This window comes from Diabrotica virgifera, chromosome 8, assembly GCF_917563875.1.
Source record: "Diabrotica virgifera virgifera chromosome 8, PGI_DIABVI_V3a".
NCBI classification, from domain to species: domain Eukaryota; kingdom Metazoa; phylum Arthropoda; class Insecta; order Coleoptera; family Chrysomelidae; genus Diabrotica; species Diabrotica virgifera.
The window spans coordinates 218,795,070-218,810,889 of NC_065450.1; the positions used below are offsets into that span (position 1 = coordinate 218,795,070).

Consider the following 15,820-nt stretch of genomic DNA (forward strand, 5'->3'; position numbering starts at 1 on the left):
TATTATATTGTTGTAAAATACTTTTCATTTTTAATTTGTGCCTCACATCTGTAGACGTTGAAAGAACTTTTTCTACGTATAAACATAGGTATACAGATAGAAGACATAGATATTTACAAGAAAATTTCGAGAAACATATTATTGTTAATTATTTTTATGCTAATGGCCATAAATAAAAAATATATTAATGGACATCTTATTAATATTAATAAAAAATAATTAGCAATGTTAATTATTATTTTTCGATTTTTTTATTATATTATAGTTAACACTTTTGTAATTTTTTATTTGTTGTTAATAATACGATAATTAAAAATAAATGTAATTTAATGTTAATGTCCTTTATTCATATTTATATCATTATATCCATGTTTACTTACAGGGTTTTTTTCTTGAACCTTGCTTATTTCATAAAAACTTTGGTTATTTTTGCGACATTTTTTGCTTATATAAGCGCTTATTTGGACCTTTCTGTCATGCTTATAATCCGGACTTTACATAATAATATGCTTCCTTTAATTTTCTTTTCAAATATTCCATGTCCTCCCTGTCTTGTGCAAAAATGACTTGGTCATCTGCAAAAAGTAGTGAATGTAATCGTGGTGTGCCCATTGTTTCACATGTTCTGTACTATCTTTTAAAATCCCGATCTATTTATATGTTAAAAAGTTTAGGTGATAGACCACATCCCTGTTTGAGACCTTTTGTTACGATGATTGTTTTATTATTTTATTGCCTAAGTTTATTTGCACTTGTTTTTTTATCGTCTTTGTGATATACTCTAAAATGCTCGCTTTCTTAGGCCTATAGCCAACATTTTTTCTCTTCAAATACGCGATCAAAGTTGAAAACTTGGAAATATCAATGCCATCATAAAGAAAAACGGTGGATTTAATCATTGAATATTCTGCCCAGAGGCTTCCAGGAGCTTTCAACTGCATATATCTTTGAACGAAATATGCCAATAGAGTCTTTTCTTTGATTCTTAAATTCTTGCCTTCGCACCATTTTTTAAAACTTTGGTAGGTATTTTGATAACGGATTTTGGATTTTTCGGGAATAATTGCGGAACACCCTTCTTCCCAAGCCCGTTCAATTTCTTCAAATTCACTTTCGCTCATATTTTAATTTATAATAATCAAAATTGTACTTAAAATTATTGACAACTAAATAAAAACTCAATTCTCCATTGTTGTTATGCACCCTAGTTACTACCTAACAACCAAAGTATCTATCTTGATAAAATGAATGAAACTAGTCAATATGACGAAAATGTTTAATTTTATAATTTATAATGGTATCAATCGTGCAAAAAAAACGTTATAAGCAAGTCGAACGTTAAGGGTAACCGATCTCAGACAATTGTCATCTCAGACAATTGTCTGACAAACAATTGTCTTCGATCGGTATAAAACCCTTACCGTTCTCCATACTTAATATACTATTTTTTTTGGTACGCGCGATCCAGGCCTATTAGATTTTTTGGTTAGAGTTTCTAATTCTTAAGAAAATATATTTCAAAAGCAGTGTAAAAGCAGGAGGTGGAAGCATCAACTAATCAATTATTTTACTATTTTCCGGTTTATTCATGAAAATATATGTCGCAATAAAACCATGTCAGCAGATAAATTTATTATTAATGTAAAGTAAAACAAACCGCACAAAAAAAACGTGAAATCGATAAAGGAACTGTAAATAAAGGTCACTGACTTACAAAAGATCGTGTTACAACGAATAGATTTCACCTTTTATAAACACGATAGGGTAGTTACACCCGTCAATCTTAAAGCCATTAGTTCCCTATCCCTTGAAAAATGGGAAATACATAAACGTATTATAATTGTAACATGAGAATACAGAAGTTAGTTCAGCTTTGACAGCACATTTTTTTTATGCGTTCGAAGAAATCAATTTTTATACTTCGTTTTACTTTTGGAATAAGTTTTTGTGCTCAACGGTGCCTGAAAAAAAAGAAATTATTCAGCCTAATTATTTATTGCCTCAGACAGCAAAGGAGCACTAAATATTATGAGTATACAGCTTAACTGAATCCATAACAGCTTTAAACTCTCCTGTAAGTTGCAAAGTGTTTAAAAGCTCATTGTTATACAGGGTGTAACAAAAATACAGGTCATAAATTAAATCACATATTCTGGGACCAAAAATAGTTCGAATGAACCTAACTTACCTTAGTACAAATATGCATATAAAAAAGTTATAGCCCTTTAAAGTTACAAAATGAAAATCGATTTTTTCGAATATATCGAAAACTATTAGAGATTTTTTATTGAAAATGGATATGTGGCATTCTTATGGCAGGAGCATCTTAAAAAAATGATAGTGAAATTTGTGCTCCCCATAAAAATTTTATGGGGCTTTTGTTCCCTTAAACCCCCCCCCCCCAAACTTTTCTGTACGTTCCAATTAAATTATTATTGTGGTATCATTAGTTAAATTCAATATTTTTAAAACTTTTTTGGCTCCTAGTATTTTTTCGATAAGGCAGTTTTTATCGAGTTGCGGCTTCTTTTTTAATATGTTTACATAAAAATTTTATGGGGGTTTTGTTCCTTTAAACCCCCCAAATGTTTGTGTACTCTCCAATTAAACTATTACTGCGATACTATTAGGTAAACAAAACGTTTTTAAACTTTTTTTGCCTCTTTGTATTTTTTTGATAAGTCACCTTTTATCGAGATACTCGTATGTCTTCTTTTTCAAAATATACCTAAAAATGTAAGTTATAAATTTTTCACTATAATTTTTTCTTAAGATGCTACTGTCATAAGAATGCCATATGTCCATTTTCAATAAAAAAACTTTCAATAGTTTTCGATATATTGGAAAAAATCGATTTTCATTTTGTAACTTCAAAGGGCTGTAACTTTTTTTATATGCACATTTGTACTAAGGTAAGTTAGGTTCAATCAAACTATTTTTGGTCCCAGAATATGTGATTAAATTTATGACCTGTATTTTCGTTACACCCTGTATTATCTTGTCCAATTTTCGTTTATTTCATTAAATTTTATAAAAACACTAAAATAAGTTAGTCTTGTTTTTCGAGATCCGTGTCAAAGGTTAAGATATTTTTTTATATCTTTTGTATGATTTTGATTCTTTATATTGTATTTTTTGCTTCTTCGTATATTTGACTTTGTTATTTTCTCCATTTAATTAGGGTCCATGGTTGCCCCGTATGGTATCCATATTGATCCCATTGGGATGTGTGCCAGCCAAATATGTTCCTTTGAGGAACCCAAACCCAGATTTGCCCTGTTTGGGAATCCAAGTTACCCAGCATCTAAGTATGGGTCTCCCTTTTATTCAAGATACGGCTGGCGGATAGGTCAGCATGCAGTTGATCTGATTTATTGTCAGTACTTTTCCTTCTATTCTTCCATTATGTGCAGTCTCTATTTTAAACATTTTTCTTCGTTCTTTTCGCGTATTTATCATTTATTTGCATGTTTTTTATTTTGAACACAGTTAATCCATTGCAAAGAGAACGTAGGTTAGTAGTTAGACAGTTCTCATGTTGTTTATGATATATAACTTAGAAAAGCTCATCTAAAGGATGTGGAAAGAAAGTCTCTACTCACAAACAATCCCTTTTACGGATTTTGAGTAGATACCGATTAAATATTTATAAATAAGATTTATAATTAACCACATCACAGTTAATTATAAATATTTACATTTTTAATTTTTACACATTTCTACTGAAACGCATACAGACTATAGTTACCAATTTATCAATACTTAAAGCAGTAACTTACATTTTTTGTCCTATTTTTTGTCGTTTCTTCGTCTGATGATGTCTGAAATAAAACAATAAAAAATTAGATCATATTACTTTACTCAATAAATGTCGGGCTTGACTAATAAAACTATAAGGCATAGGGGTGTATTCTGTAACAAATTGGGTGGTGGCGCCATCAAGTGTCATGAAAATTTGTAAACGTTATCATAACAATGAAACAAATAAATGGGCAGACTGGGCATTTGCCCAGGGCGCAAAAGAAAAGAGATAATAAAAATAAATTAGAGAAACAATTTACCCACTAAAAAATATCTGACACAAAATTTTCAAAAATATATAGAGCAGAACAAGTAAATAGAATACGTCTGAAGAATGTTAAGAGATCTGCTCTTTCAGACAGCAAGTTAAATTGTCTCATGTTACGGTGTTGTGAAAAAGACCTAAGTAACCCTAAGCACATATTTTTCTGATGTAGTAAACAAGTTTGCCAAATTGAAGGCTAGAAAAAATCTGTCACTTAAAATGCTTTGTACAAAGTAGGATCTTAAAAATGGACCACGTTATATAATAACGGATTAACCGCCAAAAGTCCAAAATCGAGATAATAGTGCCATCTTGAAGCTAGGGTGCAAATCTATGTATAAAAATATGTTTTTTGTAAAAAAAATTTAAAAAAAGCTATTTTTAAATGCCTGTATTAAGCGACATTTTTTATTTTATTAAAAAAAATCTCACACTAGGATTTGTAATATCGAACTAAACGCCAATAATGGTACATAATCCATTGTCATAAATAAAAATCCGCAACTTTTTAAGTGTAATAACGAATCAAGCGCCACGAATAGTCGGTTAATTCTTTATTACAAAACATAACATATTTACTAACGTTTAAGATATCGAATTAAAAGACATCCTTGTCAGGTAACATCAGATTAAGCGCCAAATATGTCTCTTAATCCGGTATTCGGATTTTAACTCATGCATATCTTAAAAAAATCATTAACGAATTAAGCGACATTTGATCGAATAACATTTAAAATATAAATTATTTTTAAAAAATTTTAAACACATGTAAAAGTCTATTTACATTTGCATTAATATATTAAATATGAAACATGTCAGTACTATATTTTAGAAATAGTACCAAAAACAAATTTAAAATCTTTAAACCGATTTATCTCAAAACTACATTTTGGCGCTTAATCCATTATTACATAACGCGGTCCAAATATAATTTTAAGTTGTAACCTTTGCTGGAAGTGTGAATTATGTTGAAATAAATGTCTACAGTTTTGTGTATGAAAGACGTGTTTTCTTGTTATTTACTTTACTCCATAAAATATAAGTAACATAGATTATTTGCTTTTACATTATAGTAATAAAGGGGGCGCCAGTCACCTAAGCCCGGGGCCTGACAAACAGACAGGCAGAAAACCGAAAGTTAGTCAAGACGATGAGCTAGGAATATGCCGCCTGTCTGTAGAAGAATGTCGCAGATCCGCAAAAGACTCCAATACTATGGTCAAATCAACTGGATTAAGAACAAGAACCCCTAGCCCTAGAGGGAAGCTGTTCCTGAACAAAAAACAGAGGCAACACGCATTGTTTGGGCTTTGACATATACAGAGAGTGGACAGAAGAATAGTGGAGTAAAGTAATTTGGAGGGATGAAATCAGAATCTCGATCTTTAGGAGTAATGGAGTAGTTTGTTTACTACCAATAGGGGGAAGGCCTTTTGCCCCACTGTAGGTAGTACGATCACTATGAAGCACACTGTGAGTGTCATAATATGGGCTTGTATGACCACTAACGGAGTTGGACATTTGGCATTAGTAGAGGGTCCCGAATAGAGGATCATGAAACAAGTCCCCCCAAGGCAAATGTCTAGATCAGCCACTGCTTCTAGCAGGATGGAGCACCCTATAATACGGCCAAAAATTCTATAGAATGGTTTAAAAACCGTTAAGTTATTGTCCTATGTAAAGAAAAGTCTAATTAGATTCATTAAAGCCAAAATGGATAAAACTCAGGCATGTGTACGAATCCAAAACCATCGGACAGACTTTTTAAAAATTTCGCAGGGACTGAAGCAGGGAGATAGCTGGTCCCAACATTGTTTACCCTGGCACTGGAGTATGCGGTTAGGCAAATGCAAGCTGGACGAGGAAACCTACTGACCAACAGAACGGTTCAACTGGCTGCTTAGGCCGATGGTATTAATATTATGAGTAGAACATCAACAGGAGCACAGTAAATATACGCAAAGTTAAAAACGCAAACGAAAAGGCTAGGTCTGGAAATCAACACAGGAAACACAAAAATAAGGATACAGACGAGAAGAAATATAGTCCCACAAAACATTATACATGAAGATGATATTGAAACGTTTGGAAAGTTTACATACTTAGGAGCAGAAATATATGCCGACGGATCAGAAGATGGAGAAATACGGAAGAGAATAATCCAGACAAACAAAGCCTATTTTGCCCTCTCCCTTATATTTCGGACTAAAAGTATCCACTGAAATACAAAGATTAGAATCTACAAAACCTTAATTCGACCAATAGCATGCTATGGCAGTGAAGGCAGTGAAGCATGGGTCCTGAAAGAAACATCCAAAAACAAACTCGACACATTCGAAAGGTGTAATGATACGCCGCGAGCACGCACCGACAGCTAGAACCGTGCGAGTTCCACCATCCGCGCAGAACGATACCCCACTCATTTCCACTTCTCCGAAAGGCAGAGAGATACTTAAGGAGGCCACAGGCCACCGAACGGAGATTCTCCAGTCTTGAAGCGACAGCTCTGGGCTCCAACACCAGCCAAGCGAAGTGAGCGAGGCAGGCCGACCTGAGTAGCGAGGTGCACCGTATTGACGTGATCTCGCAAACTAAAGCAGGCCGACTTGAGCAGCGAGGTGTATCGTGTTGAAGTAATTCGCAGGCTCATAAATTAAACGGTAGCAAGTGAAGTGAACGAGCTCCCGATAAATTATTAACATTTATAAGCGTGACTGTATTGTATTTTACACTGCAGTGAGGTGTAAGGATATTTCGTTTTGTTATTAATTTTGCTTTTCTTTTGCAGACGTCTATCCAGGGGAGACTTCTCTGCAACGGGACAATAAACAGAATTATTTTTTATTTTGATCTGTACATAATTACCTTGAATATATTTATTTTGTTTTTTTTTAACCTGTGTTTTACTGAGTCTGTCGTCTCAAAAGAACTACCCGTCACAAAGGAAAGTACTGAGGAGAATACTAGAACCTGTGAGGGAAAGGAAAAACGGAATCTTCAGAATTCGATACAACAACGAGCTTTATCAACTTTATAAGGAAATAGTCCATTCTTTCACGGTTTCTGCTTTAAATTTGAAAGAACCGCTTGGATTGACATGAAATTTGGCATACGTATAGCTTACATGTCAAAGAAAAAAAGTGATATTGTGCCGATGTGTGCTTTTGCCCTGGGGGTGACTTTCACCCCCTCTTGGAGGTGAAAAAATATATGTCCAAAATATGTCCGGAAATGGATAAACTGACTAATTTTAAGTAACTTTTGTTCTATAGAGCTTTTTCGCCAAGTCAACATTTTTCGAGTTATTTGCGAGTGAATATGTTCATTTTTCAACAAAATAACCACATTTTTAAACGGTTTTTCGCAAATAACTCAAAAAGTAAGTATTTTGTCGAAAAAAACGTTCCTAGCAAAAATATAGCCCATAAAAAGTAAAAAAAAAATGGTGTACGCGTTAGGTCTCTGGATCTCGTAGAACCACAGTTATAGCCAATGAAAAATATATTCATATTCACCAAATTTCAAATAGAATATTTCGACGTGAAATATCCAAAAAATTAAGCACTTTTTGGGAAAAACGCATTATAACTTTTTGAAAGTGTTTAAAAAAAGCTTTATTTCTGTTTTTACAAAAAGTTTCTAGCATTAAATTTAAGCTAGTTACGTTAAAAATAAAGATGGTCTCTTTTATTTTTGCAAAAAAAAAAGTCGGGAAGACCACCCCCCAATTGGCAACTTAAATGAAATTAATCGTTACCGCTCCACAAATTATTTTACTTATGTTGTGTTTATATGATCTGTAAGTTTCATCGATTCAAAGTGCTTATTTTTGAAAAAATTTGGTTTCAAAGTAAAATTTTTAAAAATTTAAATTTTGAAAAATATGCTTTTTTTCAAAATAACTTAAAAATTGTTAGAGATACCAAAAATCTCGAAAAACAAAAAAGTCAGATTTGCTTGTCTGAATATCATGTTTTTTGTTTTTCTGTTAGACAAAAATTGATTAAGATTTGGTGTTTCTAAATTTGCATACACTCGTGATCAGTGACTCGTTCAACCCCTTTTAACTACAGTCCTTTCAATAATAAGGACTTTGAACCGATGAAACTTACAGATCATATAAACAATATATACACGAGTCAAGAAACTTGTGAAGTCGTAACGATTAAGTTCATTTAAGATACTAATTAGGGGGTGATTTTCTCGATTTTTTTACCAAAACCAAAAGGGACTAACTTTATTTTGAGCGTAACTTGTTTAATTTTGATGCTAGAAATTTTTTTTATAAATCAAAAATAAAGCTTTTTTAAACACTTTAAATAAGTTGAAATGAGTTTTCCCCGAAATGTGCTTCATTTTTGGTTATTTCACGTTAAAGTATTGCATTTGGAATTTGACGAATATGAACCTATTTTTCATTAGCTATAACTCTGCTTCTACTAGCTGTAGAGACGTGATATATACAGCATTTTTAAAATTTTTTACAGGCTATATTTTTGCTAAGAATGTTTTTTCGACAAAATACTTACTATTTGAGTTATTTGCGAAAAACCGTCTAAAAGCGTGGTTATTTTGTTGAAAAAATGAACATATTCACTGCCAAATAACTCGAAAAGTATTGACTTAGTGAAAAAACTCTATAGACCAAAAGTTACTTAAAATTTAGCCAGTTTATCCATTTCCTGACTTTCTTTGGACGAATATTTTTTCACCCCCAACAGGGGGTGAAAACCACCCCCAGGGCAAAAACACATATCGGCACAATATCACTTTTTTTGTTTGACTTGTTAGCTATGTGTATGCCAAATTTCATGTCAATCCAAGCGGTTCTTTAAAATTGAGAGGTTTTGCAATATTTTACCGTTAAAGAACGGACTAAAACACCCCTGTCAGACTTCATTAGAATACAAAGATTGCAATGGGCCGGACATGTGATAAGAATGGGAGAGGATAGGCTACCAAAAAGAGCACTGAACGCTGGAATGCATCGAAAGACATCGGTTAGAAAGCCAAGAATGCGCTGGGAAGACAAAGTAAGCAGCGACCCACAAGCACTTTTAGGAGTCCGTGTCTGCAGAAGAGAAGTATGGCCAAGACTCAATTTGGGATGTAGTGCCGTAGAAGAAGAAAGAAGAATCTATTTATTATACTAAGTTTTAAAAGTCTGGTCTAAATGAATATGTAAAAAAAGTTCAACATTTAGAATTATCGCAGAGGCAGACATCAACATGATTTCAATAATAAATAATGTCTGTGCGATTATCAGAATGTCAAGTGATATGAGTCTGTCTCTATGTTGGAATGGCATGAATAATATTTTCGAATATTCTGCATGGTTATCCTTATTAACAGTCTGCTGTTACGTATTTGGTAACGAACTTTCCGATCAACCAGTGATAACAATAACTAAATTATTTTTTTATCGTATTAGTGGAACTGATGATAAAATTGCGATTGGGTTATTATTAAAATTAATTTTTAGAACACATTTTTGACTCTTTAATCAATTATACAAATTAATATGAAATTAAATAAAATTAAAATTAAATTATGAAATTAAAATAAAACGAAATTAGAGAATGATAATACATTGACAACTAGGACAAGACTAAATGTATCAGCTATAATGGAGTTATTGACATTATGTACTAATAATACCTATTTTCAACTAAATAATGAATTCTATAAACAAAATTTTGGTCTAGCAATGACCTCTTCTTTATCTCCATTATTGGCTAATATATTTATGGAGGATTTCGAAACTAATATCAATAGCAGTCTGATTTTTGCATGAGAGTTTAATGAAAGGGTAACAAATCAATTGAAAGTGTTGTCGGACAAAATACATGTGACGGTTTCGTGGTCTGACCGTTCCAAATTTTTAACCTGTTCCACAATTAAAACTTCCCCTGTTCCAGTGTTCCCATATATCAAAGTTTGTCCAACTAGACATCCTTAAGCTATTAACAAATTTTCAGCTTGCTATTAATCAACTTTTTTTTCATACGCGGGATCCAGACCTATAAGGAATTGTCAAGATTGGATCGAATGGAACAGAACAACTTAGAACGGGATCCCATAGTATTCACAAGAAATAATACGAGGAAAATATCAATACCATATATAAAAGGACTATCCGAGAAACTTAAAACAATAGGAAATAAATTCAACATTTCAACAACATTCAAAACAACAAACATGTTGAGATCTATTCTATTAAAACTACACCTAACAGTGAACAAGAAAGAACAAAGAATTGTATTTATAAAATACCTTGTGAATGCGAACAATTTTATTTACGTGAAACATAAAGACCATTAAACGTTAGAATAAGTGAACATCAGTCTCATATTAAAAATAGAGAATTTGATAGATCTCAAATATGTCAACACGCATGGGATAATGAACATAGAGTTCAGTGGAGAGATTCAAGTATAGTCCTGAAAGAAACAGATAGTAAAAAGAGAAAAATCAAAGAAGCGGCTTTAATTATGCTAAATGAAACCAATTGTGTCGCAAATTCCTCGGTAGAATGCAGTAGGATGTGGTTACCCATACTAAAAGAGGAAGTCAATAGAAAGAAAATACCAGGATTAGTAAGTCAATAACATATCGAGTTAGTACATATTTTATATTTTAGTATTGTTTATATATCTATGTATTATTGATATTATTTATAATTTAAAATAACATGTACATATTAAGGTCAGAATTTGGTATTAGTTTTGAGATTAAACTAAAGTAAGACCTAATACTTACGATGTCGGGATAGTATCACGAGGTTTTTTCCTGGTTTTCCCTCGTGATTTACTATGGAATCTCTAGCGCGAGAATTTTACTGTCACCATTGCATATGGTTGTCTTTTTAAAGACAGATCACATGTTATGATTTATTTGTGACGGATATTCTTGAGTTGGGGTTGATTTCATGTAATCGAATGAACTATCTTTCAATAAAGTCGTCCCAGGAACGCAACTCATAAATATTGGCAATATCATTTTAAAGTCTTCTACTTTAAAATGTATAATATATGTCTGAATTGACGATATAAATGAGTCAGATTAAATAAATTATTAGAAGAATTTTTTTACTAAGCAACAACAATTTTGTTTAATTCATTAATATTTTTTGTATTTTGACAACGACACCCGATTAGGGCGTCGAAACGTTAATAAAATCATTTTTTAGTAAAATTGTGGCTTATTTCCCATCAAGACTAGTTAATTGCAAAAAATGCCACAAGCAAATAACTTCAGAACAACAAACGTAATGAATTAATGGCGCGTACCTCAAACATTATAATGATATGACGTCACGACCAATAAGGGCGCGTTTTGAGCTGGCTGCTATAATTTGGATTTTCTCTCGATTTTAATCGTCTTTAGGGGCCAAAAGAAAGACAAAAGCAACTTTTTTTCTTTAATATATATTTTAAATAGTGTTCTGATGTGAGTTATAGCATTTTCTTTAGAATTTAAAATTGTATCCAAGTTCCCTATTGTTAGATAGTACCTAAGTAGTTAGGTACACTTGTTTATTATCTTGATAAATTCTCATTTTCCTGGTCTACCGCTAATTCATTATCTTTTGTCAAAATTGGTAGTTTAAGCAATCATTTCCTTTGAATTTTTATTAAAACGATTTTTTAGACTGCACTTATTCTATTACATTCACATTATACAAATTTATATGATTTCAAGTAATGATTTCCTTGTAAATAATAACAAATAATGAGAGTCAATTTTAGAGTTTTTCCACTTAATTTCGTCCTGTGATGAACGAGTATTTTCCTGATATAAGGTCTAAGTAATAAACATAAGTAATTACTGGAAAAATACTGAAACTAAATCCTTGTAAAGTCCGTTCGCTCAACTTAGACGCATTTTGACAGATTCAGAGAGTTTAATGAAAGGGTAACAAATCAATCGGAAGTTCTGTCCGACCAAATACATGCGACGTTTTCGTAGTCTGATGTTCGAAACCTGTAACCTGTTTCACAATTAAAACTTCCCCTGTTCCAGTGTTTCTGTACATCAAAGTTTGTCCGACTAGAAACCGTTAAGTTATTAACAAATTTTCAGCTTGCTATTAATAAACTTTTATTGGTACGCAGGATCCAGGCCTATAACGGGGTGATGAGGCTACAATTAACTGTGATATTTCGTTACATGGAAGGTTTCACTCCTGATGAATGGTTTATTTTTGCTAAATCACCGTCGTAAAGCAGAAGATATATTGAATTCTCTGGGTAATGACATTCTTGCAATAACATGATACCGATGAAAAACTGCAGGGGACAGTCCTACGACAACGCGTCAGTCATGAGAGGAAAATACAATGCTGTTCAGGCTAAAATTAGAGAACAGAATATAATACATCTTGGCGTTGTGGATTCCGTGTGCCGTCCACTCTCTAAATTTAGTTGCAAAAGCTGTAGCTGAGTATGGTACTGCTGCCATAGCATTCTCTGATTTGTTAAAAAAACTATTATGAACTATGTGTAACGAAAATACAGGTCATAAATTTAAACACATATTCTGTGACCAAAAATAGTTTGATTGAACCTAACTTACCTTAGTACAAATGTGCATATAAAAAAAGTTACAACCCTTTGAAATTACAAAATGAAAATCGATTTTTTCCAATATATCGAAAACTATTAAAGATTTTTTATTGAAAATGGACATATGGCATTTTTATGACAGTAGCATCTTAAGAAAAAATTATAGTGAAATTTGGACATCCTATAAAAATTTTATGGGGGTTTAGTTCCTTTAAACCCCCCCAAACTTTTGTGTACGTTCCAATTAAATTGTTATTGTAGTACCATTACTTAAACACAGTATTTTTAAAACTTTTTTGGCTCTTAGTACTTTTTCGAAAATTCAGTTTTTATCGAGATATTTTGAATATTTGTCAAATCCACCACATATTTGTATATGGTTAAGTACGATTATGGAGACTTGGTAAAAATATGAAAATTTATGTATGATTTACACTTTTAGGTATATTTTGAACCGTATTAAAAAAGAAGCCATATCTCGATAAAAGTTGCCTTCTCGAAAAAATACAAAGAGGCAAAAAAGTTTTAAAAACATTTTGTTTAACTAATGGTATGCAGTAATAGTTTAATTGGAGCGTATACAAACATTTGGGGGGTTTAGACGAACAAAACCCCCATAAAATTTTTATGTAAATATATTAAAAAAGAAGCCGCAACTCGATAAAAACTGCCTTATCGAAAAAATACTAAGAGCCAAAAAAGTTTTAGAAATATTGAATTTAACTAATGGTATCACAATAATAATTTAATTGGAACGTACAGAAAAGTTTAGGGGTGTTTAAGGGAACAAAACCCCCATAAAATTTTTATGGGGGGCACAAATTTCGCTATAGTTTTTCTTTAAGATGCTCCTGCCGTAAGAATGCCACATATCTATTTTCAATAAAAAATCTCTAATAGTTTTCGATATATTGTAACTTCAAAGGGCTATAACTTTTTTTATGTGCATATTTGTACTAAGGTAAGTTAGGTTCATTCAAACTATTTTTGGTCCCAGAATATGTGATTTAATTTATGACCTGTATTTTTATTACACCCTGTATAGATACAACTTGTTAATCGAATGTTTAAAAGCTGCTTCTCTAAGCGAGAGCAACGCCGACTGTAACAGAAATACTATGTTTTCTAAAAGAGTAAATACTACTAGATGGCCATCTAGAAGTAATGCCGCAAAAGCACAGTTATTGGTTATAATCAGATTAAAGGAGCATTATCAAAAATTTCAGAAGACGATGAGCAACCATTTACAACTCATAGAGATACGGAAACAGGAATATTTGCAATATTTTGGAATGAAATCTTAGAGAGGACACATAGCATAAGTCGTATTCTCCAAGATCCAAATATTGACCTTAATTCAGAAGTGGTGGCACTTAGATCACTTAAAGGATTTATATTTATTTAAGGAATATTGGACTGACTCCACTGGATTATGGAACATCTCCAGAGACTGAAATGACAACAACAGAGAAATTTAGGACTGAAAATGTTATCGCTATAATAGATCACTTCATTTCCTCTTTAAGTCAGAGGTTTTCTGCATATGAATCCATTCATTCCAATTTTGGATTTTTACATCATTGGAAAATTTAACTTGCAATGAAACTGAAGATCACTCACTGAAGCTTACCGACATTTATAGCAATGATTTAGATGAAAACCTAGGTGTCGAACTGGTACTATTTGTAGAATATTTGAATTCATTTAAAGAGGAAATCACTACACTTTTCCAATATTTCATCAATATGAGTCTTTAGATTACCTTCCTTATCTATCACAAACCGAGCTTGAGGTTTAAATTTTCCACTCTCTGCCAAGGCTTTGACATTTGTGATTATACTTGAAGTTAAAATAAAATGATATTTCTACTTACACAACTTTAAAGGGAAAATATTAAGCTTTAAAACGAATTGTATTTCCAATTTTACTAAGTTGGTAAATCTGTTTACATAATGCATAATGTAAACTTGGTGATAATGACCTTAACATTATAAACATTGATAAACCTTACTATAAAATATGTAGGTCTTAATTAATGTCATAATTAATGATGCAATGATGTCACATCTGCTTAACATATTTTAAAAACTTATCTAAATTTGATTAATAATTTTATGGAATGTTTAATAAATCTTTAAATGAAATGAATTTTGTCACTGAAAATGATGGTAGGGGACCCCAAGCAGGGATTTTTGCAGTTACTCTAGTGCTTCAGATTATCATATTGGGAGAAACCTGATAACCTGCAGATGTACCTCTACCATTTATTGGCTCAACACAGGGAAATTCGTTAAGGGGGCCCGAAAAAAATCTATCCTTAAAAATACTCGAAATTGACAAATTAAGATAAGGTATGTTAAGTACATACATGCAAAAGAGGGTATATTTCACAAATCTGACCAAGTTTGATCTGAAGTTTCACAAAAAAAAGCGAATATTTCGTGAAATGAACATCAGATCGAAAAACTAAAAAATATGTCTTCAATATTTTTCAAAAATCCATCGAATGGTACTAAACATGAAACCCACCCCTCTCCGGGGTGGGGTTTCATGTTTAAACCTGTACATGTAAATTAAAAATTTTAAATACAAACCCCGCGATAGTTCGCAAAATGAACATCAGATTGAAAAACTGCAAAATACATTTTCAAAATGTTTTGGAAAAATCTATCGAATGGTACCAAACACGACCCGCACGAAGGGGGGGAGGACAAAATATTACACAAAAAAAAATTAAATGAAATATTAGTAATTCATAGGTACCAATAACATCACAAATTTTACAAAACTAAAGTTGAACGTAAAGAAATAAATCATTAATCACCTAGGTAGATCTTGGCCATAGAAATAAGTTGCTTTAAACTGCAGTTAAATATATCGCAGTAAATACTTAAGGAATTATAATAGCTGCACATGACGAATAGAGGAGAATTCAAGATAAAGTTAGTTCTAGCTTGTGTATTTCTGAATGTAGGTAATCGAATTTCTTACTGGATAAGACGAACGTTAAAATTTAGTTGTAGAAGGATATCAGGGCTGTCGATGAGATTATGTAGTAGCTTGTACAGGAATACCAGGGAGGCATTAATTCGTCCAGATTCTAATGATACTACGTCCAAACCACTACATAACTCATTATTGCTGATACCCCTCCTAGGATATATACCATTAATTTTGTAAGACAAAAATT

At 32.1% G+C, this 15,820-nt stretch overlaps 1 protein-coding gene across 1 annotated transcript in view; it reads right to left on the reverse strand.

Moving 5' to 3' along the window:
* LOC114336423 (serine palmitoyltransferase 2) overlaps window positions 1–15,820 on the reverse strand; it is an 81,855-nt gene that overhangs the window by 64,732 nt on the left and 1,303 nt on the right. Inside the window, exon 3 of the mRNA XM_028286788.2 lies at window positions 3,780–3,821. Coding sequence (XP_028142589.2) covers window positions 3,780–3,821 — 42 coding nt within the window. The remainder of the gene's footprint in view (window positions 1–3,779; window positions 3,822–15,820) is intronic.